This window comes from Syngnathus floridae, chromosome 11 (genome assembly GCF_059516105.1).
Source record: "Syngnathus floridae isolate MCC-2025c chromosome 11, RoL_Sflo_1.0, whole genome shotgun sequence".
Lineage (NCBI taxonomy): Eukaryota > Metazoa > Chordata > Actinopteri > Syngnathiformes > Syngnathidae > Syngnathus > Syngnathus floridae.
This window is the reverse complement of record NC_142423.1, coordinates 14,675,585-14,703,325: the sequence shown is the minus strand read 5'-3', so window position 1 is coordinate 14,703,325 and position 27,741 is coordinate 14,675,585. Positions and strand designations below refer to the sequence as shown.

Genomic DNA, 27,741 nt, shown 5'->3' with positions numbered 1-27,741 from the left:
TCTCATGGATATTGTTTTAGCTGCAATAGAAAATTTGACACGCTCAAAACTAATAAAAAACCTAATTGACACTGGACAAGTTGGAAATCACTCCTATAATAATATTAAAAATATGTTTAATCATTTCCTACCTACCACAGCCAGAGCTGTAATTTATGGGAAAACTTATTCTGATGCTCCAGAAGAATGGAAAAATGTCAAAATTGCAGTAAATTGAAGCCATATGTCGTCCTTTTGCTCCAAAGCAACTTTGGTGCCAGTGCAATTGAATACCTACACACAATGTATATATAATATACATGTTTAATAAATAATAAAGACTATATTTAACATGTTTTCCTCATATCAGACCTGGGTCAAGTAACCAAAAAACAAGACACTTGCAGTATGCTTGTGTTATTGTGTCGAGGGCTGTGCTGTCTGCTTGGCTGCCTGTATGACAAGTTTAAACCTGCTGTTCCGAGGATAGTCTCTTCTCTTTGGCTGCGTTTTGTTTCACACTCTGCGTCATTAAATTATTCGGAACCATTTATACACACAGCCGGTAGATCGAAAGGCATTTGGAATTTTTGCATAATCGCAATCTCTCAGTATGTAGATTTCCTTGGGCAATTCTTTTCCTTCCTTTTGAACAGAGAAGTCAATTTATCACCCAGCAGTGTGTTTCTATTTTTCTGAAATATTCTACAGTACGGATCCCAGAGGGCACATATTGTGTACGAGCGACTCTTATTACACAAATAGATCTTTGGAGTACCTCTCCACTCACCAAGCCTAAAATTGAACAACCCGGTTAGTGATCTGAAGATTTTTACAAGTGTCTGTTTGAATGAGCCATCCTAAATTTTGCAAAATTTTGAATCCGTTTCTGACCCAGGCCTGCCGTTATACTACGCGTTTCATGCAGTCTCTGAAATGTGGCAAAATACTAATAATTTACTCTGTGCAGAAGTCCTTTCTTTTGGCCTGGTCACTGTCGCCACGACTTGCGGCTGAGCACGCATACGCAGGCCACGTTGATGCGTATGAGCCTCCACGCCACCAGGTTCTTAAAAGACGTCAAGGCCCGCACAAACGTGTGCGAGTTGGTGCAGCGGGAGTTCCAGTGTCGGGCGTCGATGCCCAAGCAGCCCGAGTTGCCTTCGTGGGAGCTGTGACACGTGGTCTCGAAGAAGTACTGCTTCTTGTTAACGTTGTTGATGTTGACGTCCGGCAGCACCGTCACCTCATTGCCAGAAATGTCGGTGGCCTTTGTTTTGTTGCCCACCCAGACGCTGATGCTCTCACATACTGAGTACACGCCTCGGTGCTGGGGCTGGCCCGCTCGCCGCCGGCTCCTGCGCTCGCCACGGGACCCGGTGGGATCACCGTCGGGCGGCCCGGCGCTGAACAGCACCCTGGGGGAGAGCCTGCGCCGCCTGTTGAAGAGTTTGCTGTCCGCTCGAGGGCCGGCGCCACTGACGGCGTTTGAGTCCCGCCGTTGTGTGTTGGAGGTGCCTGACTTCTCCCCGAAGGAGGCCACGGCCTGGGCACTGAAGAAAAGCAACAGGACCAGCATAGACGACCTCATGGGCACACCACCTGCAGGGGAGGGGCAGTAAGGTATTTTGGATCATCTGTACGTATATACTGGAAAGCAGTTATTTTCCTAAACTTTGCGTCCCGTCATCAAATGTCTTCACGCTCCAGCACGACAGTGGCCTCCGGCTCTCCTCACAAGAGTTTGTGCAAGTCTGAGTAGCTCTCAGTGAAATATCCTCATTTTTAGACCAAAGACAAACAATCCAAACCACCGCGACCGACTGGGCCAAACAGAACAATCCTACAAGTCCAGTTCCCATAAAAGAAACTGGCAGAAATGGTGAAGTCGCCACAGATCCATATTGAAAGGATGCTTTCTTTTTCCAACCATTTTGTGACACTCCGGTAATTGAATGTGACTGAGGTATGCTTCATAGCGCCGCTAAACCAAAACACTGCATAAATTTCATTCACATTCAAATGTTGCGTTAAATGACCATGTTGACCCTCGTGAAAATGTCATTTCTGATGATTGTAATCTTTTCTGTTGGGACTGACAGGCGGTATGGGAGCAAGCAGCCGTGCAGACACCCGCAACGGCGCCGTCGGAGGGCTGCTCTGTCGGGAAGGCTTATTATGCCACGTTTTCCTCCAGGAAAGGGAGGGGGTCACTTGAAACTACACACCTCTGCAAGTATGCCAATGCCTACAAGGTAAGCAGAGCTGTGCTGTCATTTTTTGGGCTTGTGGGCATGCATCACGCTTACCTTTTCAGAGTCCGCTTGGGAACGGAAGCGCCTCACCGTGGCACCTAGAGGATGCGAATGAAGCTGCGTGCTGCACTTGGGGCTCCTGCCATGTGGCCCCCGTCCAGCCCACCTCGCCTCGTTGGCCTGCCCGCTGAGAACATAAGGCAGAACTTTTTTTTAGTGCCCTCATAAACATACTATAAACACATTGCTATCATCGTCGGTGGAATTTCACGGAGCAAAACATGCCCGAGCCTCAAAAACAGGTTAGCTTCTCTGCTGGCCCAAACACTACCAGAAGCTACAACCTAGTCTAATATTTGCTCCATGTCCTCAACTTATATATTATGTATATATATTTTGAAGTATTATAGTATATGAATATTAAAAAGGTGAAAAGCAGTCTGCCACGCGTGCCTGTTTACATGCACGCCCGCCATAGCGACATGATGGATTTGGCGCGGCACAAAACGCCGCCGCCTGATGATCCATCACAATAAAGAAGACATCTTCCTTTTTAGTTGTGTCATCTTGTCGGGGGACCAGGCGGAATGTTTTCAGTGGCCTGTCACACGACGCCCGCCGACAGACCACAACAGTCGTTTGTCACCATCTTCTGGCGTCTCGCTTCGGCGAGTGCGCAGCTAGACAAGCCGAAGGGGGAATGTAAGCCGTTGTGCTACCCCGAGTAAACGGACCGCAAATCTACCTGACAATGAACTATGCACCGTGGCACATAAAGTGTCCTGTGCTTTATTGTGACGCTTTGCACAGTCATGAGGGTTCCAATCTGGTCAACGGGTCAATCGGCATCATCACGGCAATTATTAGCTAGATATGCAATTTCATACACTCAGTGGCCATCAGCCAAATTTAGGCTTACAGAAGGGAGCATATCCCATCTTAATTTTGGGCAAGCGAAAGGTACATCCCAGATTAGTTTTCAGCCAATCCCAGGGCACAATTTAGAATCTTCAATGAAATTGTACATTGTCTGACACTGAGCCGAGGTTCAAACACAGAACTTTTTGATGTGAAGCAGATGGACGTGGTAACAATCCCTCAATCAAGTTCATGTACGTCATTATTTGTACAGTAAGTTAAATGGTGAATGAAGTTTGTGTCTAATGATGCCACGATGAACTTTTAATTCATGCTAGCTAGTATTTTATAAGCTATGTAATGCTGTGATGTGTTAAGTGTGCACTTTTTCTTTTTTTTTACCCACTATGCTGCAAAAGACACTTTTATTCAACCCAAATGTGCCTCGCAAGTGACAGCTAAGGAAACCTTTATTGTGTGCTCTTCAAGTTAATTTCCCAGTGAATTATAGTTTGTGAGGAATTTTAGTGTAAATCTTGTGTCCTTTACTTATGTTGGCCTCCTTTGTGATGGCGGAAGGTCGTTCATCGAAAACAGACGTCTGATGAGAAAACGTCTTAGTGGTTTAGTAAAAAGACGCAAAAACGTCCAGTCAGCAGTTGCTCCTCAACTCGGTGGATTACAAGAATTCACGAGACTGGGCCGTGCACCAGTGTTGAGCTTGAAGGCCGTGACTGACAACTTCAGTCACCCCCCCCCCCCAAAAAAAAAAGAAATGTGATGGATTTTGCTATTTAGATTGTATTGTATTGAAAATTCACAATTTGGATAATAAAAAAAAAATATGTACCATCCGTCATTCCTGAATCATTCCATTTCCTCCCTTTAGTTACCTGTAATGTATTAATTTAGGTTAAACAGCACTGCTATCACTTTACATCCTTCTGTATTCAGTACGTGCAATTATTTTCACATTATACAGAGAGGGTGCCATCGATCGTCATGCAGCAAGCATTATGAGGGCTATAAACATCGGGTGAAAAAGACCCAGTCAAATTGCCAGTATCCAGGAGCATTCAATTACTTGAACCACTCCAATCTTCCATAATGGATGTGAATCCTTTAATTAACGTCAGATTGTCTGCGGTGACGGAGATGGAGAAGAGACAACAACAAAAGAAGATTTTCTAAATCTCACTTTGTTGCAATAGCAAATGGTTTGTCCTTTGTTCCCCAGGGGATTTTTCTTCTTTTTGACAAGGGTCTCTACGTTTGTCAGTTTTGCTTTTCAGTAGATTTAGACAGACTAATATAAAAAAAATACATCTGCCAACTCCATCAACGCATGCACATTCAGAATGCAAAAATCAGAAGAAAACCCAAGCAAAGCTGCTTGAACGGAACCACAAATTGCAGCTTTGGTCGAAGCTGAGGTTCGTACGTGTTTGGGAAAATTTGTTTTGGAACATAATTATTATCACAGCTGCACAGCAGTGTGCAAGTGATGTAAGCTTTGGTGTTGTTTTCTTAATTAGAAATCATGAAAAAACAAAATCTAGGAGGTAATGTGTGTTCAAGGCAAAATAAGTGATGTCATCATGTGCAGAGCAAAAGGGGACAAAGTTTTGCCAGGGCAAATGTTTTTTTTTGCCTGTACAATGAAGTACCTGGGACATGTCATGTCAGACTGATAAACTGTCTGATGATGATTTGTAGACTTGGCCTACAGACAGCGCTGCATGTTAAATGTACACGTTAACATCTTGGTTTGAATATTCCACGTCTTTGGTGAATGTCAAGATTCATTTTTTTATGGGATATTGTGTAAATACTGCTGAGGTTGCCTCTTTAAATGATTATTTTACATTATCGGTACTTTTTAATTTGATGTATTTATTTTCTTTGAAATATTTTGCTCTGTATTTTATATCTATTACTGGAGCATGAGTCTGCTGAATAAATGGAAATATAATAAAAAAAAATACAATAATAATATAAATAATATATATAATAAATATGAAATGTTTTAATTATTTTGCTTTGAATGTTGTATATATTATTGGACCGTGAGTTTGCTGAATACATTTGCATTGTCAAGTATCACTTAATGCAATCAATCAATCAACCAATGTCCATCTTGTCACGACTCGTCCCCGATCGTGTCATAGTTTTGTTCGCGTCTGTGTGCTCGCCCCTCCCCTCCTGTGTGCCCATGATCAGTGTGATTATTCCCACCTGCCTCCCGTTACCTGTCGTGTCTATAAGTCCTGCCTGCCCCTCACTCCCTGTCGGATGGCCGACGTCGTCACGTTTGACGTCCTTGTGGTTCCTGTCTGTTTCGAGTCTGTTTCTGTTTGCCATCCCTGTCGGTCGGTCGGTCATGTTATCGGTTTGCCAGTTCTCGTCTGTTTCCCTTGATGCCTTATTCCATTTCCCTTTTCCCTCAACAGACCCTGGTCCAAGCTGCACTTGGTCGTCCTGCTCCACGTTCCACTCCGATCCCTGACACATCTTGCCCTTTGCAAAACTTTAAAAGGGATCCTAACTTTCCATCCAGATTCAGTGACAGCTGTGATGTGCAGAAGATCTGAAGGTAACATCTGGATGAGCATGGCAGACATTGTTTTTTTTGTTTTTTCTCCGCTGTCTAACACAATACACTCTCTGCACAACTGCGATTGTGACTCGTGTGATTTACAATCTGCAAAGTTCTCGTAAGAAGACTCGGCACTTCCTGTTCAACACGCACACATGTGTGCGCACGCATGTGTATGGAAATCTATGAAAATGCATGCTGTCAGGGATAAGTAAAACCAGCTCTCTAAGGAATGTTCCATAAGGCCGCAACAGCTTTTTTTAATACGGGTTGACATGAAGTATATAATGAGTGTCAATGACAAACACATGAGGCACAGTTTGACTTGGTCACTCAACGCAACACGACATTCCACAATTAAAAAGGACTCAATATTTTTCCCAATGTTTTCTAGGTTGTCACCTGAGCTGAACTGCACACCAGCATGCTTAGGAATTCAAAGCAATCCCATCCGAAGCTTCCCTGATTGCAGCGGATGCTTCAGTCACTGGAAGGCACGACGACTTCCGTTGCCAGAAAAAATATTAACGCTAGGTTCCAGGAGTTGTAATTTCACCCCTGTCGTAAGGAATTAATTTTTACGTCATTGTGTTCACCCTGGGCCGTCCGTGGTTGCAGCATGAAGGTCCGTAGCGTGCAGGCCGCGCTGCGTGCCGGCGTGCTGCAAACACAATAAATTACATAATGTGTTTAAGAAGCAGGCAGTCTGCGGGAGAACAAGTGTCGAACGTTTTTTTCTTTCATGTCTCCCAGTTGGATTTGTGACGATTGCCAGGGTGAAGAGTTTGCACTTGCAAGTTGCGTTTTAGTTCTTTTGACGCGCTGTAAGCAATTGTGCGTGCGAGGGTATTCTTGTAAAAAGAGAGCCGTGCGTTTTATTTTAGTACCTTCGTCAAGGTACATGTACTTTGGCATTTCAAAAGATGTGGCGGCTTGCCTCGGTGGAGGTCTGGGGGTTGTTGTTTGTCAAAATCCCTTTTTCTTGAGGGACTACGAGGAAACTAATAATTGACCCTAATGACCCATCCTCTCATTTGATTGCCTATTAGCTCACAAATCAATTCATCAGATAGAAGTTGACTAGGAAATGCAAAAAAAAAAAAAAAAAGCCACTGCAAATACAAACGGCATTATTAAGTACAGCAAAATGTTTGTTTACTTTGTTCCTGCTTGATTATGAGTATGAACATTTTCCATATGCAGGCATTTTACTTCACGAGACTCTGCGTTTGGACGGAATGACGGAAGCGTGCATGGCCACCCCACAAAAAAAATCTACAGCTACGCCCACGTGAGTGCTCTAACTATTGTCAAATACATCTGACAAAATAAATCAAGTGAAGCTGTTCTTCATCTCAGTTGATTGGTTCTTATCTTCAAATCCTAAATGATAAGCCAGACGTCAACATGGCTTTGAGGAGTGAGTCATAGGTTTGAGTGTGTTTTTGTGTGTGGTCTCTCTGCATATCTCTGCAGCTCCTCCTTAATGTAGTTGCGCTCTCTCTTCACTTGTATTTGATTTGGATTCATTAAGAGCCAAAAAAATGTACAACGGTATGTGAGGGGGTGGTGAAATCCTGTCCAAAAGATTCCCGGAGAGGAGCGAGAAGTTTACAAGTTGCAGTGGTGTGCGTTCCTCTCACGCCGTCGAGCAGAGAACGCCACAGGCTACGAGTGATGACGGGACATGCCTGCGTGGAAAGCTTCAATGCTTGCCGTCGTCGTTAAGACACACCGAGGTTGGCTCAATCAGCTTGGATGCCAGCGGAGGAGGGCCTGACTCCTGTAATTGTTCATTTCCAAGGCCAGGGAAGCAAAACAATGTCATTATCATCCAGAATTCACATTTTGCCAGTAATTGGAGTGTATTGTTGAGAATAGAATTCAACATGTCATTTTATCATCTGCATGGTGGGTTCTAAAGTGCCATACAATCTTCCAATTTGGTCCCGAACAGCAGATTAAAACAATCAAATCATTCCAACAATCCAGGAGTGTTAAAACGCTGGTACTATTTATACAGGTACACATTCGCCCTCTGCAGCTGAGTTTGTGGTCTCAGTGTAAAAAAAAAAAAAAAAACAATGCCCTGAAATGACACCAAGGCCCTCAGAGTGCCAATCCCCAAAACATCAGTAGGACCAGCTGCGGTTAAACTTTTCTCCACAAACATCTTTCAACTCAAAGTGCCTCCAGCCAGCATTGGTCTTAAAAGCATTAGCAAGAATCCCTTTGTGTAAACAGTGAGCTCACACATGTCCGATGAGTAAAGGCCCCTGTCACTTTGCCTTTTTTTTTCTTTCCCAAAGTTTAAAGGGGGGAAATCAGAAGCATCCTCCCAAGCGGTGAGTTTACCTGTAGGCATGTTCCACAATGTGGGGAGGATCAAGAACATGACTGATGGTTTGTTTGTCTGGGCAAGAATTCACATTATCCGTTGCTCATCAGGGATCCGTGATCATTGCAAACAATCAGTTGTCCATTACGGTTTTGTTGTGTCATATTTCAAGCCGAATTTTCTGGAAATACCGAAGAACCCTGGATCGCAAGGCTAATTTGTTCCAGGAGAAGTGAAGCTGTCACGTTCCCAAGCAACAGTACCCCCCAAAAACAACAACATAAATACAGTACAGCAAATGCCTCAAAGACTCAATAAAAAAAAAAGTCACTTAAATCTGGTTTTTGGATGTTTAGAATTCTTCCCACTCCACCCCAAAAAACAAACCATTTGAAATTTTGAAAATGAATCAAGGGGCCTTTCTGAGTGTGGTCGTGGGCCGCCAATTGCTCTTTGCCTTGTCCAGGGGAGAGCTTGCATCTTATCCCAGCTGTCTTTGGGAGGGGAACAATAACCGTAAACATCACAAAGCTATTCCAGGGCTCATGCTTTCATCTCAATATTGGCTTGCTGAACAAAATCCATCGCATCACTCAGTGTTTTCGATATAGCTTAGAGCTCCTCATTAAAAACCACTTGACACATTATTTGACAAGTAGATCAGTGCACAAGCATCTTGAAGCATCCCCTTCCTCCACAGCTGTGCAGGCAAGAGAAGAAATCTGCCAAAGCCACTTAGGAGCCACTTGAACCCTCAACTGACTAAAGTTTCACAGCCGCTTTATAGTTTCCGCTGCAGAGGAACAAATTGAGGGCAACACGGTGTCACCGCCAAGCTGAACGTTTTCTTGACACACTTCAACTCTTGCATCACACTGTGTTGATAGACAAAAACCAAAGAATTTGCTATTCTGGTATGTTTTCTTGTGGAAAAATCGTTCTACTGACCAAAATCCTTATGTTCCGCCCAGACCTCGGTGTTCTAAACCGACTTTTGCTTTCTGACCAAACTTGAAAAATAGTCTTCCTGAACCTGGCTACCATCTGCAGGAAGGACTCCATGCTTTACTGCGCCCTTAGGAAGATGATGTATGCATGCAAACTATGAAACACAATATACAGGTTGTCATGAGGACCAAAATAAACCCGAGGAATGAATTTTGAGGAAAACCCCGAGAGCAAATCAAATCGTCATTCCAAATAGTAGCAAGTCTTCTCCAGTATATAATCACCTGCTATTATGACAAGAATGCAATCATTCATTTGCTGTGCTCTGATGCATAATTTGAGGAAATTGCCCTGCAGCTACCTCCTTGTTTCCACGCCAACATACCACACAAACCCAAGAACTTTGCAGGATTTTTTTTTTTTGTGTGCACCTCCACAGAAGTGGAGTGCAGCTCCACTAGTGGCCACGGTGTAACCTGATGACCCCCGCGGGCGGCTCCGCTTCAACAGTCTCTCTCTCTCTCTCTCTCTCTCTCGCAGGGGATGGAGGTTCCCCTCTGAAGCTGAGCCCTCACAAAATATCTCAGTAGTACAGTAATCATTCAAATACCCTCAGCAAACACGAAGGCAGGAAAAGTAACGAGTTGGCAAAGCGCTCTTCTCTAAAAAGCCTCCTGTAAAAAGTGACTTTTGTTGCATTGCAATTTTGTGTAATAGTTGAAATTGAAAAAAGATAGTCTACCTCTGCAAAAGTTGCTCCTCCAGAGGATTATTGAAAAATATTCCAGTTTGCGTCCGCAGGATGCCCGGGAGGAGACGAGCGCATTCTTTGTCATTTGTCCCAAACGTTGCTCCCGGATAACTGCACTTGTTGGAAACTTGTTCTGATAGAACAGCAAGACTCTCTATTGGGAGTGTTGTGAGGTCCTAGTGCCTGCCTTTTTTTTAGAAAAAAAGTTTTTGATGGCCCGGCCCTACCTGGCTGGGGCGACTCAAGACTGCAGTACTGGGAAATACTTTCAAGACAATACTTTGAAAACCACGGGAGACGTGAATTATTTCCGTCCGGGCCGCATTATTAAAGTGCCTCGTAAACATTTGCGCTCCTTAATTGCTCTATAAAGGTCCAAGAGGAGCATTGGGTGCATTTCACACGCCAGTGAGAGTAAATAAATGCCGAGGAGGCCCACTGTTGTGCAAAATCAGCAACAACAAAAAAACAAATAGAACCATTGTGGTAATCTGTTGATTGAAGTCATCTTGGACGTTGGATGACTTGTTTCAAAATAACCTCTCAATCATGCTGAAATTTTCAAAGCTCGGATGGTTCTTCTTATTTTTCCTTTTTCCAACCCTCCGACTCAACCGTGTGCACTTTTTACGAAGTTGCATGTAAAACGAGGAAAAGTACAGTAACTCCCAAAAGAATTCCTCACTGGAGATGATGGTGAGCAGATGTCTCACCTTGTGTGTGTCACTCAACCTGCAGACCAAGTTTTGCATTCCAACTTTACAGATTGGATGTATAATTGGAGGCAGCGCTGGTGAACTTACAGCAAATATTTCGACTTTCAAACATTTACCATTGGAAAAAAATAGAAAATGCTCCTTTGAACATTTCCTTAATGATTAAGAGCGTTTATGGGATTTGGTTTCACGCCGTGCGGAATACCGCATGTGTTCGATCAGTGTCCTTTCCCCAAGGTCACTCCAAGGTCAGCGTGGAGTCTGTGATTTATTTCTCAACAGCGAGACGTCGGCAGCGGAGAAATAAATGCGCCGCTTGTGTTCGCACTGATGTCAGCGGCCTCGCACATCTGGAGCCAAATGGAAGCATATGGATGCCAAATCTGCTTACCGCGTTACGCAGCGGGATTAGCGCCGCCGCCATCGCCGTCGCCCCTGCCGCTGCTTTGAATTAGCTGCTTGCGACGCTAGAGGGCGTGAGCTTTGTAAGACTCCTTTCTCTAAGCCGGAAACTTTAATGAGCCAAGGCACAAGATTTACAAGTGGAAATGCAGTAAATCTCACGGCACACCGCAGTCTTCCTATTGGGTCTATGCAATATGAGTGACTCACGATCGAGTATTTTCACAACCGATTGTTCCATTGATTCATCGAATAATCGGATACAATGTTATTTGCATCAAAGTGTATTCAAACATTTTTTTGCCGTGCAAATATCTTATTTTGATTCATCACAAAAGATAAATCAGTCCGCTTTCACAAAAGACATCAGACAATTATTACTTTTGAAAGCCTGGTATCAGAAGATTTAGAACATTTTTAATTGTTTTTTTCTTCAGTTTTCCTTCCCTGTATCACTCCTCAGTCTCAGTGCTTTTATTTTCTTTCCTCCCTTTGAAATCAAGCATTCATTTGGGTCCTCTGCTTTCTTTGCTTGTCCTCTGTCCATCTCTTTTCCCACTTCTGCTTCCTATCCTTCCTTCCGTTTCCCTTCTTCTGTTCCATATTCCTTTTCATCGCTCCTCCCTTCATTTCACTACCATTTCACTTGATGAAGACATCTATGAGTGTTTATACTGTCTCGGTGGAGAAAGACTCCAAATAAATCAATAGATCTCCGCTTATACATCAAGAGAAGAGAAGAGAAGTGGAAGCAATATTTGCTTCCTTAGGTTTATGATCAAGGTTCACTACTAGTACTATGAACCTTCTTAAATAAAGTACACAACTCTCTGTCATCATAATGTGAGTTCCATAAGCTGAGTTTTGTTAAGATTGCGAGCATCCCGCCGAGCGAGTTCCTCCATCAACTGGTGCTTGAAACCTCTAGGTGGAGATGATAAGGGCCAGATGTGGATTTCAGACTCTCGTTTTACAAAACAGACAGCCTGATCGGTGGTGCCAAAGTAAGAAGGAAGAGCGGATGAATTATTGAAGAGTGCATTGGATGTCGCTTTCATAGTTCTCCGAATTCAACAGAGTGACCTGATGTGCTCAGACGTCATCCAAAGCGTGTGGCCTTTGAACTCCTCCCCCGCTTCCTAGCCCAGATCAAGCCCCAGGCAAGATAGACGTTTTTAGGGGGAAACCTCCTCATTGCATCAGGACAATGACCGTGTTGTGTAGGACATCACGTCTGCATTGGATCCAATTTCCCGTTGAGTAATAAGACTCCAAAATGGCAACATTTTAACGTCCAAAAGGCTTCTATAGAGAGAGAGAGAGAGAGAGAGAGAGTGTGTGTGTGTGTGTGTGTGTGTGGACCCCCCCTAAACTTGCAGAGCACTGTCCTTTTTGTCTCATCTCTCTGCAAAATATTCTGAGAAACATACAATTCAATTTTGATGTCTTAAATTCTATATCACGACATATTTAAAGATATAAAATGACATGATCTGGCCTTTATCTGATGCACTGTAGACAATAATGGATCAATAGTGTCCCATTGCTTACGCAGTCAAAAAGCAGAGGTACAACCTTCCTGGAGGGATTTTTATTTTCATTCTTATTATTCCAACCCTTTTATGACTCTTTCCATTATTCATTAGCTCCTTTGTAGAAATGTTAATTAGCTGATATTGGCCCCAGCACGACAATGGAGATCACGCACGTCCTCGTTCTGAAAATCGTCGACTAAGCATTTGTAGCTTTTAAAGAAAAATACTGCTCACTTGAAACCAATATGGTTGATACACACAACATGAACTCCTTGCCATTGTGTTGCGGTCACAAACTTGGATGCAATGGGGAAAAAAAGCATTAAATGCTGCAAATGTGGGGGCCAACAAAGTGTCTTTTCCTTATACTATGAAGCCACAAACCCACAAAGTGCCCCGTATATATTACACACAAGCCCATGTTGGGATTTTTCAGGACTAAGAAATGTTCTAATTTGCAAAGCATTTAGCTAAGGAGAGGCTCAAAGTATTAAAAACAGCTCTCAGGCTCATGCAATCTCATTTAATATCAATGCAAACTACACTAACAAGAATTAGATAAATGACTAAAAAAAGCAAATTGTTATTGTTGAGGTATAATTTTTGAATCCAGCTAATGTGCCGGGCCGCAGGTGCAGGTAAATTTAAATGTGAATTAAAAAAAATCGATACGGTAAAATGGACTTTAACAGCCTATCGCAGACCAAATGTCAGAACATAATAAAGTGCATTGTGCATTGAGTGTGACCCTCACTCAGGACCATGAGACTAGGTGAGCACGTGATTGCCTCAATTCTAACACGTGCAATCCGGAAAAAGTTCAACCACAAAAAAAGTGGATCCCTGAACTTTTGATGTCATTTTCAATTAAGCGTGCTGTACATGTTTGGTTCCAGCAGGGTTGCTGCTCTGTGGGCTTCCAATTGAAACAAGATGGTTTAAAAAAAAAAAGATTTAGTCAGGCGGAGGGAGGGCAGTAGAATATCTCTACTGCCTCCCTGTGGATACATCCTACGACTCCCTTGCAAGCAGTGATCAACCATCACCTCTTTCAACAAATCTCATTTCTTTATATTTTCAGTCTTCACTGAAGTAATGTGAACTACATGAATGACTGCCAACAATAAGCAATTTCATTGATTTTTTTTTTCCTTGTAATTAGGGCTGAGAGAATCTTTAATAAAAAATCTCAACAAGTTCACTCATTGTGAGAGGCAAACCGCTATTTTCACCTATGCACTTCATTCTACTCAGGAACCGGATTTCAAACAGAGTTCAATAACTTGCATGAGATGTTTTGACACGGTATTGTTCTTGTTTTGATGCCTTTAGAGTCTCGGAGGGACGAGTGACTGAGCAAGTACAGGTGAGGTGGGGTGGGGTGGGGTGTCCAAGGGCTCATTAGATGCCAGAGTAAATGAATCCTCGCTGGGACTGAGTCAGCGTGCCGGGCCAACAACAACAAGAGCAGATGTCGCCCGTCGGAAAGCTCAAAGTTGTCGCCTAATGAGGCTTTCTTCAACGAGGCATCGTAGCATATTGTGGATGGATCAAAACGCAGGCCTCCAGGCAAAAAGTGATTTTTTTCTTTGTGACGTCTGGAATACATTGTGGTTGCCGTGATTACTGCGCAATTGTTCAGTGGAGAGTCCCTTCAGCTTTATGAACGCTTATCCATGAGGTATCACAGCATAGTCAAGGAGTTTATATTTAGATAGCGTTCAGGCCGCACTGATGTACAAGTGTTGCGCAACATTTCTTAGAAGCAACACAAAGGTCATTTGTTGATTTGTTTGTTTAGTCTTTAACTTAATTCCCACTGGCTTAGGTGGGGTCCACACATAATGGCTGTCAAATGTTGCTCTTGTTTGTGAGCGTAAAAAACATCAATCCTCAATTCTGTGGGTGAAATGATTTTGAATTTTGATGACGTTAAAGATTCAAATCTCAAGCGCTCCTCGAGCTTTGCATCATACAGCTTGACGAGACAAAAACGCTCAAAACACGGCGTGTCCTGATTTTGTGCCCCTTTAGGGAAATCCCATATCCGGATAAACGATTCTTCCTCTTTGGCATCGCCGCCGTTGAGAGCGGAAATCCTCATTATGCCAATTAAATCTCCGCATCAACACTGCCCGCCTGCTTGTTTGTCGTCACTGGGGTCTTTTCCCGCTCTGTCATCATCTCCACTGACCTGAATGGCCGGCCCACGCCTGCACATTAGTAAATATTTCAATGCGGGCTAATGTCGGGGTGCACAGTCACGGATACAGTGCAGTAAGTGCACCTTTAAGACCCCTCATTTGGGATGAAACTAAAAACTAAATTACAAGACTTTCCTTTGATGACACGCTGCTACACACAAACACACCTCATTAGCAGTCGTGTTGTTGAGTGCATGTGAGAAAGTGTGTCTACATGAAAGCAAGTGGGTGAGCAGTCCGCCTGGATTTTCCTTTCCTTTCCTTTGGTGCCAAATGAAAGTCCAAAAAGTAGGATACGATGCTGATTTGCATATGTTTCTCTCTGCATGTGTGTGTACATGTGTGCAACTGTCACACACAGCCGACCGTGAAATGTGTTCAACTGTTAATTTTGCAGGATGTTAGCTGAGGTGGCATCATCAGCCGAGGTCCCGCCATCCCGCACCATTAGCGCCGTTACCGTGGTTACTGTTAGTGTGCCGCGAAAAAGACTTTCACACCATCTGCTTTCAAGTTGTTTTACGACAGGCTTTCTTTCTTTCTTTCTTTCTTTCTTTCTTTCTTTCTTTCTTTCTTTCTTTCTTTCTTTCTTTCTTTCTTTCTTTCTTTCTTTCTTTCTTTCTTTCTTTCTTTCTTTCTTTCTTTCTTTCTTTCTTCTAGGCCGTTAGTCTGGGAGGTGCTTTTTCTGTTACCGTTGGAATGGAAAAGTCTCTCGAAAAGGGCAATTCACAAGGGATAGTGACCGAGACCTGCTACCAATGGGGAACGGGAAAACAATGGCTAAATTTACCCCCAAAAAAGTCAATGTTCCTAATTAGCCCCCTTTGAGAATGGATCTCATTAGATTGTGGACAACAATTATGACACACTTGTGCAATTTGCCTTATAAGTTAACTTATAACTTCTCCCATTATTTTGAGTCCAAACTTGACCAAACGTATGTGCGCTGTTTATCATTGCACCAACAGTTTTGGTTGTTTTTTTTAAAGCGAGCCTTCCTTCACACCACAATTCCCGTACGACGGCTTCTGCCTGCCACCTCGCCGTGCTGCGATTTGGCAGGCGACGGGGGTCAGCCCATCTGTTCCTTTGAAAGGCGTGAGCTTCACACACTTCCAAGTCATGTCTCACGCTCACCAGAGGGATTCATAAGGCAAGAAATAAGGCAGCAAGGCAGATTCCTGCATGTGAATATTACACCGCGTGGGTCAATTTTAATCATATTGATTCCACCGAGTGAGCAAAAATAATTTGAGTACAGTGGGACCTCCCAAAGTTGATTGACATCTGTCAGCTTGCGAGTCGTTCTATAAAATGACTTTTTGAAATCATATTGAGTCTTTTCATTCCGGACAAGAAGCAAAATGTTCACCTTGGACCATGATGCTATCAGGGTAACCATTTGTAGAAAATAAACAATTCTCAGAGCAATTAAGTTTGGCTGGATGATTTCCCAGATGATCTCTCATTGCACATGAAGCGGTTGGAAATCACAGATGTAGTAGACATGAATGGAGCTGGGATGTCTAAAGATGAGTTGCCTTTAAAAACACTTAAGTGCTAAAAGGTCAAACTTGCATCATATGTGGTATCTGGCCACTTTAGCAGCCCAGCGGCTTCCAGACTAATCAGAGGTAACGGCTCCCGTTTAACCTCGGCCCCGGCCGCGTAAAAATGCTTTTTGCGACCTTGGCCTTCACCTTGCCTCGCGGCAGCTCATGGTGGGAGCGTGTAACGATTCGGCTCTGGCAGCCATGTATGAGCGCCCAATCGATCCCATTGTCTCTCTCAGTTTTATTGATTGTCCAGTCTGCCACAGCCACACTGGACGCGGCCGATAAATCCTTGCCGTTCGTTACTCAAAGAGCGGGCCGAGACTTGTCGCTTTTACAGACAATACGGGCTAAAGGCAAGACCTTTAAAAGGGTCATCTAACTTATTTATATTCGACAAGATAAGCTAAATAAACGAACTAAATGCCACGCTAATAAATAACTTTGCTGAAAATCAATATAAAGATGTTTGCAAACACAACAATCCCAACGGCAACTCGCTCCGGAGGCATGTCGGCATGTAGTCGAGCAAATACTACTCTGAACTGTACTACATTTTTAACCAATCACAGTACTTGTGAGATGATTCCAGTTGTTGGATCATAATCAAGAGTGTCCTCATATTCACACTTTTTAGTTCATGATGAATATTATAGTATATTATGAATATTGCATTGTTTGTCTGCTTTTGTATGTAATGTAATCCTCATGAAGTTAAAAATGCTAAGTTGTGATAAAGTGCCAACATAAGGTTTACGTCTTTAGCTGCATTTCTCATCTTGGATCTCATTCCATTGTGCAAGTGTAGCTCATGTTAAGAGCAGTGCACACCAATACTAACAAGTGTGCCCTAAAGCTCGCCATAGAGCATATATCAAGTCGGAGCGGGCCTCGGGATTTGTGGAAGTAGTAAATAACCAGTCGGCGCTGGAGAGCGTGGGAATTTACAGCCAGCGCTGGCCTAAAAGAGGCTGGATGGGAATCCTCTGGCTCTCTGGTCCCCCGTGCATTCCATCTGATCCGAGCGCCACTCCTCCCTTGCCGTCCAAATGTCCCCAGACGACCATCAATCCTTTCGGTCCCCAGTGAAAACGGAATTTACTCGCCGTGTGGACTCAGAGCCCTGAGCCGCAACACAGGTCCAGACGCTGTAAGCTGCCATGTTTGAACCGAGCCTGACCTCAATAAAGTGGGAACAGATGACCAGCGGCCAGATAGGGTTGTTTTGCTGAGAAAAAAAAAAAAAATGCTTTCCTTCCAGGGTCTTCTAAGCTTTTTATCTGGACATAAGTAGCCTCGCTTTCAAAGCGCACACACACACGCACACACGTATAGTGGAAGCCTACTCCACGTAATCCCGATATGTAACATCGTTCATTTGCCAGTGGGAGCACGTCATACAAAGTCTCTAAGTCGACTTACTCCCGCACAAGCCAAAACGGAAGTTATGTAACATCTTCAACTAAAACTACGTTTCACTTTTGGGGGGTGACAGCAATAGTCAGTGTTTTGGTTGCTGTGGAGACAAACTCCAAAGCAATTGTCGCTTTTGATTCAATTGTTTCCAGGGTTGGATGTTGTATTGTTGTTATCTTAAAAAGCTGTGTACAGGTGTTGCTCATACCATGTTGGAGATGGAGGAAGAATGTCCAACACTTGACGAGGTAAAAAAACAGTATCTTCTTGGCTAACTGGGACTGATTGAGGCAGACTGCCATGTGGGAGCAGCCATCTTTTCCTGGTCACCTGGTCTCACCTGACCAGGTGACTGACCAGGTGACTGACCAGGTGACTGACCAGGTGACTGACCAGGTGACTGACCAGGTGACTGACCAGGTGACTGACCAGGTGACTGACCAGGTGACTGACCAGGTGACTGACCAGGTGACTGACCAGGTGACTGACCAGGTGACCAAAGGCTGTGTCAAAATAAAAGGCCAAGGCCAGCAAACTGTAACCAAAGTTCTAAATAAAGGTCCATGATAAGATAATAAAAATAATGAAAATACAATAAAAAATATCATAACTATCAAATTCTGCTTTTATTTTTCAGCAACTCTACTAGAAAATGTAGCAGGACTGCACTGTGTGTTTATTTCTTTTTTTTTTTTTGCAACCACAGCAAAAAAGGGTCAATGGGTTTTTGGTAGATCAATGGTATGTCATGCTGTCTGTCATGTGTTGTCCTGGTCACTTCCTGTTTTATTGTGTAACTTTCCTCTCGTTCCAGTTGGTGTGTCCTTCCCCTGTGCGTCCGGTCACGTGACTCCCTGATTCCAAGTGTGTGCACCTGTGCCAATGACCAACTGTCTTCACCTGTGTTCCCCTCCTTCTGTGTCCATATAACCCGCGCCTTTGCTCGTGTCCGGTGCTAGTGCGTCTTGCCTCGATAAGAACACTAGCGATCGCGAAGCCTTGATAGAACTACCTTGATCACATATGTTAACCTGGCAAAATAGTTCTCTTTGTTATATTACATCCCTTGGTTGGAGGCGCTTTGATTTCCCCTTTTTCTCCCTCGGTTCGAGGCGCCTTATTTTCCCCTGTTTTTCCCTCATATTGAGGCGTTTTTTGTTACTGCTGCCATTGGAGAAAATAAACACACCCTTAGACTTTGGAAACTCTGCATTCGAGTCCTCTCCCTGCTCCACGCCTGACATGGTATCCCTTTAAGAGGATTTTCTTCATGTTGAGTGCATTACCATATTTGGATAAGCTCGGCTTCTGCTTTCTTTCTTTATTTCTCTCTCCAGGTTTTTAATGCATCTCATTGAGAATGAGCCCTGCACAAAAGATGGGTCTGAATTCCATTTGGATTAATTACAGAGTGAGCGAGCGGCCCCATTCACTCTCACTGGGCCTGCCCTCCCCTCCCTTCCCCTTGCACACGTGTTGCTCACCACATACAATGTCATCCGCTTTTGATGAAGCTTGAAACGGCGCGCTGACAAAGGCGCACACGCGGGACGCTTCTTCATGTTGATTTTGTTTGGAGCAAAATGGAAAATGCTGATTAGCTGCATGTGCTGGGTGGGGGGGGGGGGGGGGGATGTTTATGCACAATGACTAATCTTAGCCCGTGTCTTTGTTTCTGTGTGCGTGTGCGTGTGACAACGTTGACAGGCGAGGTCGGGCTGCTGTTCAGCACCTCGGAGAGCAACGACAGCGCCTCAGTTGAGGCGACATCATTACAAGCAAGAAGCCATTGTGTTGTTTACATCCATCCATCTGCTTTAGGCCACCCTGACAGCCACTATCAATACCAATTTCTGCCAGGCCGGGGACTCACTGGACTTATTAGGTACACTTGCATGCTACAATAGCATAACCCCAACCCAATTTGTTGGGTTGTTTTCATGATTTGTACAAAAACAAAATGTTTTGCACAAAAGTTGGGCCAAATTGACGCATGTTTGAACGCAGTTTTATCATTTGGACAACAGTTACAGACTACTGGTGCCTTTCATTCGTTCTGTGCAGACTATGAATATGATGAGGAGCGGGCGGTCGTGCGTGCGTTGGTACGCGTGTCCCTGCGTGCGTGTTTTGATAATGAAAAATAGCCCTCCTATAATTGCACTCGATAAAAATACGGAACATTAACAATTAAATAGAATGTAAAGAATTAAAAAGTTTGTCATCATGATTTAATGCTGCAGTTGCATTTCATATTGCTGCTCCTCGTTTGTGCACACCTTGTCATTCAGCGTGTCGAGTTAATTTCTCCGCGTGGACATGTGTGTGAGTGAGTGAGGAAAAAAAACAGAGAGAGAGAAAGAGAGAGCAAGAGCGAGAGAGAGACGTGCGCACGGTTGGCGGGTGTCAACGCGTTTATGTTGGAGTGGGGGGAGTGGAGCCTGGAGGGGATCCTGCGTGCTGAAGCGAGCCCAGCGCGTCACTTGCGTGGACCCGCGCGCGCGGTGATGACTGACGGTGGTTTGGTGGGTGGCGCGACCTCAGCTCTCCGGGCTCTGTGGGAGAGGCGTGCCGCGTCCCACCATTCCGCCCCTCCTCCCTTCCTCCCTGCGGGCCACCTGCATGGACCGCCGGGACTCGGGTGTGATCCCGTCGCCCGCGTCCTCCTCCGGGCGCCTGCAGCGGCTCACTCATGACAACGACGACATGACTGTGGAGAACATGCCGGATCAGAGCCAAAACCTCCAGCACTTTGGCCAGTACGAGCTGGGCTGTTGCGAGCGCGTCGTCATCAACATCTCCGGTTTGCGCTTCGAGACCCAGCTGAAAACTTTCAACCAGTTTCCGGATACACTGCTGGGCGACCCCCGCAAAAGGATGCGCTACTTCGACCCGCTCCGGAATGAGTACTTCTTCGACCGAAACAGACCCAGCTTCGACGCCATCCTCTATTACTACCAGTCCGGCGGGCGCATACGGAGACCCGTCAACGTGCCAATTGACATCTTCTCCGAGGAAATTCGCTTCTACCAGCTCGGCGAGGACGCGATGGAAAAGTTCCGTGAGGATGAAGGCTTCATCGGGGAGGAGGAGCGCGTCCTGCCCAAGAACGACTTTCAGAAGCAGATATGGCTGCTGTTCGAGTACCCGGAGAGCTCCGGTCCGGCGCGGGGCATCGCTATAGTGTCCGTTCTCGTCATCCTAATCTCCATCGTCATTTTCTGCATGGAAACTCTGCCGGAGTTCCGTGACGAGCGAGACCAATCCGCGCAGCTCTCCCGCAACTCCAGCACGAGTAGCGACGCACCGAGTCCCTTCACCGATCCCTTTTTTGTCATCGAGACCCTGTGCATCATCTGGTTCTCCTTCGAACTCCTCGTGCGGTTCTTCTCGTGCCCCAGCAAGACTTCCTTCTCCAGGAACATCATGAACGTCATCGACGTGGTGGCCATCATCCCTTACTTTATCACGCTGGGCACCGAGCTGGCCGAAACGGAAAACAACGGGGGCCAGCAGGCCATGTCCCTCGCCATCCTCCGCGTCATCCGCCTGGTAAGGGTCTTCCGAATTTTCAAACTCTCGAGGCACTCCAAGGGGCTCCAGATCCTGGGGCAGACCCTTAAGGCCAGCATGAGGGAGCTGGGCTTGCTCATCTTCTTCCTCTTCATCGGAGTCATCCTCTTCTCCAGCGCCGTTTACTTCGCCGAGGCGGACGACCCCACGTCGAGCTTCAGTAGCATTCCGGACGCCTTCTGGTGGGCGGTGGTCACCATGACCACGGTGGGCTACGGCGACATGCATCCGGTGACCATCGGTGGCAAGATCGTGGGCTCACTGTGCGCCATCGCCGGCGTGCTGACCATCGCGTTACCCGTGCCCGTCATCGTGTCCAACTTCAACTACTTTTACCACCGCGAGACGGACGCCGACGAGCCGCCGCCGCCGTGCACCCAGACTGCCAGCTGCGAGCTCCTGCCCGGTGCAGAGGTCCTCCAGCCGCGGGGGTCGTGCGCCTCTTCCACCACCCTCGGAAAGGGAGACTACGTCGGCGTGGTGGACGAGGGCGCAACACGGCCTCATTTCAACAGCCACAAGTGCGTGAATATCACCAAGATGTTTACCGACGTCTGAAATGGAAAACAGTGACATCGTGACTTTTTGGGGAATTGTGATTTGTTATTGTGTTTTTATTGCTCATATCTATGGACAGCAAATGTCACTTTGTTATTTATTCAATCATTCCTCACCGAAAATCCTCATAAAAAGTGGGTGAAAATTTCAAAGGAACCTAAAATGCACTGCAGCCATTCCAGGTGTACTTACTTTGACCTGTAAAGTTCTGAATGCACAGGTCCAACTGTTCATTCTTATTAGAAAACCGACAGTTGTGCAAAAAGCAGCCTACAGAAATGCTCAAGTGTTCAACAAGTGCATTGGAACGTTCAAAGTATCTACCAGCATAAAGATTTGCCCTCAAATTTCACTCAGAAGCTGAATTTTCTTAGCTTCACGTGAGCAGGTTGTTTAAAGAATAGGATTGTTCGCCCTAAGCTGCAGTTTATAGTATTTATTTTTTTGAGAAAATGCATATGAGTGGCTTGTTTGATGTATACTTATATATTTCCTTCATGGTGCCTACATATCAAGTGGAGTGTGTGTTTGTGTGTGTGTGTGTGTTGGGGAGGGGGGTCATTAATATGTACATTCACAGGTCATTTGATTAGACACACCCTCACAGTCTAACATGTTTTCCAACCATTATTGAACCAGGGCACCCAATTTATATGAGAAAATCTGATGTCACACCTCCAATCAAATCTGCTGCAAAAAGTATACGTGTATAATAATAATAATAATAATAATAATAATACAAAAACAACAATAATAATAATGCTCTGCTCACGTTGACAACCTGAAAATGGAGATGAAGCAGGGAGGCATTTTGCAGAACGATACGGTCATCTAGTGGCGTTCGATGGCTATTGCAAGATTTAGTGTGAAATTAAACGTGAATGGTTGGACAAAAGTTACATTTGTAAAGGCAGAATCTTGGTACTGGATCATATTAACCAAGGTATTTTGAACATCGCGTTTTTTTTAATTAGAGAGCCCACATATAAGTAAAATATTGAAATTAAATCAAATGTAAACAGTTGTCAGTAGATGACGGAGGAAACTCCGCACCGCAGGATTCACTCAGGATCATTTTTAGACATCCAACTGATTGCAAGGTTGAGAAAAGCTCCAATTTGTCTCGATTATCAGTTTATGTGTCCCGGCTTTATATATTGAATGGTGTCTACTATATAAATCTAACTCAATGAGTCAAGCTTGAAATATGGTATTGTCAAGTGTGTAGAATTGTTTATAGACTTTAACTTGTGGAGATTATAAATCAGGTATGCATTCATGTAATGTGGTGATTTTAATTTGAGTCCTTTTTCTAATGATTTCAATTCACAGTTGCCTACATGTAGTCCATTGTAAATAAAACGCAAATTGTTAGGTTTCACTCATTGACTCAATTGTTGCAAGTTTTGTCAATGACAACAATGTAGAGGTGAATTTGGGGTTAGGTGGCCAAGAGGAAATCCTTTCCCACGAATCTCGCCTAGCTTTTTCTGATGCAGTCTCCATGACAACGCCGGTTCCCCGGGCAACATCCTCTGACGTTTCCCCCGCCATTGTGTCATGGGGACTTCCCTTCCTTTGCATCCCAGCGAGGCCATTATGCTCCAGAAAACACTACGTGCTCTACTTATCTCTTCACTTTCCGGTTTAGGATGTTTACAATTTTATTTATTTATTGCCTGTGAATTCATTATATTGGAGTAGTTAAAGGTGTGTCAAACATACCATCCAGAGAACTGTGTCTAGGTGAAAAACAAACAATCGTTTTCTATTTAGTCCCACAAAAAAACACATGCTTAAATGATGCATTCACTTCCTTATTTAGGATGTTTACAACCTTACTTTCAACTTTTCTCAACTCAACACTTACATCTAGTGGGTCAGCTGACGTATTACAATTCATTGCCTATTATTAACGGTCCCAATTGCGGGCTTGAAAAGAGAGGGAAAAAAAACAATATAATAGCGCAAGTGGTGTATAGAATGTTAATATCCCCTGTAAATTAGCCAACGTATCTTTCACCCTTCTGCGTCCATACTGAAAATGAAAGACTGTTGCTGTTGCTTGAAAATGGCTCTGGATCTTCATCCAGCATGGCTGATCATGTCATAGGAGAAAAACATATGCATCCCATCTGCTCTGAGGCCATTTTGAAGCAGGTTAACAGTATTTAAAGAAATTGCTGACAGTATTTAAAGAAAGTGCTGACTTTTACATCTTATACCCACACCCACACGCACATACACGATGGCTCTCTTTTTGCCGACTGGTCATCTTTGGCTGCATAAAACATGTTCTGTCTGAGCAGGTGCTGCACTTTTGGTGGAGTCAGTACAAACATTTTGTTCCCTTCATGTGCCCTTCAATGGACAGCATTTCATCATCTTCTCCTCCAAAGCACGGTGGCCGTTTTTGGAACACTCACTCATGTGAGACGTGCCTCTGCTGAGCGGATAATATGATGGCAAATATAAAAATCCACATAATGGGGAGAAAATGCAGTGTGGACAAAAATCAGCCGTGTCATTGTAGTTTGGATCCTCACATTTTGCCCTCCTTCCGTTACCTGAGCCATGTAAGTGTCGTATGTATGGCCAGGCTCTCTCAAGCAGGACTTGCTTTTGTCTGAGTGGAGGCCCGGAGCCCACGTCTTCGTAAAGACCACTGAACTTTATGAATGGCCCCCGGAGTGTGCAATTATGCACACGCCACAGAGCAGATGAACGGACTTGTGAATGGGATCAACCCTGCTTCCTGAGTCATCGTTTTAGGGCATGTTCAGGAAATATCACGAGCAGAAGAGGAAGGACAAAACGCTAAGAGCTGTGAATAATTGCTCCAGTTGAACACGCCGCTTTTACTTCCTTGGGTTTGTTACGAATGAGCTTCTAGTGAAGTTCAAGTGTGGCCCTGGGTGCCTGGCTATATTTGATCGGAGTGGAAGTGCACCGTGCCACCAGGTGCCACTTTTACATCATGTTGGTTGGTGGCTGGACAGTTTTCAAGTGTAGGCCAAGCTGGGCACACCACAAGGCACATAGTAAGGGTTGGATGGGATTAATGGCGTTTTCAGTGGTGTCTGATCATTTAGGACATGATCATTTTGAGTCCCACAAGTTAAGCTAGCACTGTAAATTGAAGCTTTAAAGACTATTTATTTCCAAGCAAAAAGTCAGGTACTGCATCATCACAGTGACTCAGTGGCTGTAAATCCCTCATGTCCCACAATGTAGAGGACATCTCTGCTGCATGCAGCACACACTGCAGCACTTTGGCTTCCTGATTGTTTTTTTAAAATGCTAAATCATGGCTCTTCAATATTCAACCTCCTCCCGCGTCATATCGAATCTTTCCTCGCTGTCACATGGACGAGAGTCTTATTTCAAATATGATCTTGCTGTAATATAACGCAATGTTCCCAAAGGAAACACTTACCTTGACTTGAATTTCAGAGTGCACACACACATTGACTCAGGGAACATAAGGGGATCCCTTCTTCAAGTGACACTGAGTCACTGGCCTCCTGAGTCATGCTCATTTCAAAATGCATTTTCTGAATAGTAATATTTTGTCCTTTCAGGCTGTTCAGCACTGCACAGGCTCCGAAAACGAACTCAAATGTCCTCCATCTTTCACTCCCTATTTTTGCAATTAGTGCATCCTAATTACTTTTTTCTGCAGTGAATCAACCATGATTGATTGCATCGTGCAGCCAAATCTCTCGTTAAATAACAGCTATTCCGGAACGTTATTTGAAACTGTCACGGGACAGACAGGACAGCCAAATGCGTCACTGTACTGTCGTTTATTGTAATGGAGGGAAAGAGGGGAAGTGGATCACTGGCGCTGGAGCCGATGCGTCAGCGAAGCTGGCAAGGGCGATGCAGGATTGTGCAGAAGGTCGTACCTAGGCAGAGAATAAAGCAGGTAAAGCGTAGGCAAAAGCCATAGTCCAACAACGGGCAAAGGGTCAGGCCGGGCAGAAGTCATACAGGGGTCGAGTTCGGCATCGTGTGTCACTTCGGGGAAGGCGGGCAACAGACAAGAAGGGACAACAATGTGAAAGAGAAGGGTTGGGTGTGCTGGGTTTATATAGAGCAGAAAAGGAGCTGGGAGCAGGTGTGGAAATGGCCACAGGTGTGGTCAGTCATTGTAATGCTGCCTGCCTGCCTGCCTGACGGGACAGGAGGAGAAATGCACTGTCCATGGTACTGACCATGCCGATGCAAGCAAGGCACAAACACGTTTGTATTCAATGGAATTCTTTGCACTTCGCTGTATTGCTTGACAACAAGCCACATATTTTCGCTTTGAATTTTCCTGCCCATGTGATTGTTTGATTAATCTTATTTCTTATACGGAATGTGTATTTCATGAACAAAAAAATAAACAATAATTCCATGCAATTTTAAGGGGAAAGAATATATTGAGAGATATACAGTACCTGACATTGTTGTTTGGGGAAATTTTATGTATCGAAAGTACTTGTTGTATTGATATTTGGTTTCGGTATGGAGAGTTCAGTACTCATATTGGTATTGGTCGGGGTAAAAAGTGTTATTGAAAATGCCTAATCCCTATTAATTAAAAGTTCTCTTCCTCTTGCCACATATTTGGCATTAGTTTGTTGCTGGGCAGAATTCAGATGCTTAATTATAACCCCCAATACACCCAAAAATAACTTACAGCTTCCCTTTGAATGACAAGTCTACCTTATAGCGCCCCCTGTGTGTGTAGACGCCTACATAGTACGTTGTATTAATTGTACGTGGTACATTTTGCAATACAAAGCCCAAATGCAGAGTGGACAGGTGTTCTTGTCTGACCCTGCTGGGCGCCCATCTGATAAGCCATTGGCCTCTCATCCCTACTTCTCCCCTACCCCCACCTTTGTCTCCATCTTTTCCTATGTCCCGAAAAAAAAGCCTCATCCAAAAACACTGTGGAGAGGATGTGAAACGTATTGCCGTTGAGGGATGTAAGATGCCTACAGCGGAGGTGGGAGAACAACACGCTGGATGAGGATAAGACGGTTTTAGTATGAGAATAATTCCCAGATAAGGATTACGCGCACCAGGTTGCCTGTGTGTCGAGAAGCACAACATCAAAAGACTGAACATTTTAATCTTTATCCTCTTCCCTCTCTAGATAAAAAGTTTTGACGTAAATAACCCAATTAATTCATTAATAAATCAATCAGAGTTCCCAGCCTGAATCTGCATGATTCTATGTTCACGCGGAAGGCACATTCAGGTGAACCAAGCCAAAACTTGAAACATGCCGCGCTAAACCCAAATTCCAACAAGGGTCATTTAAACATTCATAAAAATTCAGATTGTGGTCCGGATTAAAGAATGGAGTGGGCCTTACGTGGGCCCTATTTTGCCAATGCGTGATTCCGTGACATATCACACAAGCTTCGCCATGTTTCAGGACAGCCGTCGTCAGCTGTGATGGGCGTTGGCAAAGCATGAAGAAGAGCGGTGCGAGAGCCTTCACATTTAATTAAAGACGGCCGGCTAACGTAAAGTGAGCTGGGCCCGGGCAGAAGCCAACGCCAGCGCACCCTTGGCTCATAAATAATGGCTGCCGGGTAACCTGGAAAAGCCATTATAGAGCCAGTGAGAGGAATCAGCGTGGGTCGCAGTCTTGATGGAGTCTGCCAGCATTAACCTTGGCAAAGACTCACAAATCAAGCGACAACACAACACCCCATATGCCCCTTCTCATATGTGGCAGGAATATCCCGCTGACCTTTTTCCTGAAGTCATGTTCGGACACGACGCTTCCGTCGCTATTTTTCTGAATGTTGAGCGGACCGTATCGTGTGGTTGATCCATGCTGCTCTGACTGCTTAAAATAGCTTCAGCTCTATTTTTGTCACGTTTTGATCTATTATTAATGGATACAATGTTGCCAGGGAAGCTCCAATTACACGGATAGATAGGAGCATATATACATATACACACACAATATATACCTGGGTATATATAGTATATACATGTATGTGTATATATATATACGTATGCATATATATATATATAAATCTACTGCACAA

At 44.4% G+C, this 27,741-nt stretch overlaps 2 protein-coding genes and 3 long non-coding RNA genes across 8 annotated transcripts; 4 read left to right on the top strand and 1 right to left on the bottom strand.

The window, feature by feature from the left end:
• Positions 1-214: 214 nt before the first annotated feature.
• On the bottom strand, positions 215-9,825 carry ngfb (nerve growth factor b (beta polypeptide)). Its single transcript, XM_088390020.1, has 3 exons — positions 9,717-9,825; positions 2,289-2,421; positions 215-1,581 (listed from the first exon to the last, which is right to left on the bottom strand). The coding sequence occupies exon 3, from the start codon at positions 1,568-1,570 to the stop codon at positions 971-973; it is 600 nt and encodes a 199-aa protein (XP_088246146.1). The 5' UTR covers positions 1,571-1,581; positions 2,289-2,421; positions 9,717-9,825; the 3' UTR covers positions 215-970.
• On the top strand, positions 532-2,021 carry LOC148391360 (uncharacterized). The gene is made up of 3 exons (XR_015861356.1): positions 532-1,174; positions 1,272-1,602; positions 1,769-2,021. It is a non-coding gene; the product is annotated as an uncharacterized LOC148391360 (long non-coding RNA).
• Positions 5,359-7,343, top strand: LOC148391359 (uncharacterized). 4 transcript variants are annotated; one of them, XR_015861354.1, is made up of 5 exons: positions 5,359-5,461; positions 5,543-5,685; positions 6,083-6,251; positions 6,892-6,979; positions 7,277-7,343. It is a non-coding gene; the product is annotated as an uncharacterized LOC148391359 (long non-coding RNA). The 4 variants fall into 4 exon arrangements; XR_015861352.1 differs by lacking the exon at positions 7,277-7,343 and having other exon boundaries at positions 6,892-7,041; XR_015861353.1 differs by lacking the exon at positions 7,277-7,343 and having other exon boundaries at positions 5,375-5,469; positions 6,892-7,041.
• Positions 9,826-18,496: 8,671 nt separating the features above from the next.
• On the top strand, positions 18,497-19,779 carry LOC148391357 (uncharacterized). The gene is made up of 2 exons (XR_015861383.1): positions 18,497-18,962; positions 19,259-19,779. It is a non-coding gene; the product is annotated as an uncharacterized LOC148391357 (long non-coding RNA).
• Positions 19,780-19,936: 157 nt separating this feature from the next.
• On the top strand, positions 19,937-23,062 carry LOC148391356 (potassium voltage-gated channel subfamily A member 3-like). The gene has a single exon (XM_088390504.1). It carries the CDS (start codon positions 20,174-20,176, stop codon positions 21,680-21,682), a length of 1,509 nt encoding a protein of 502 aa, XP_088246630.1. The 5' UTR covers positions 19,937-20,173; the 3' UTR covers positions 21,683-23,062.
• The last annotated feature ends 4,679 nt before the right edge of the window (positions 23,063-27,741 follow it).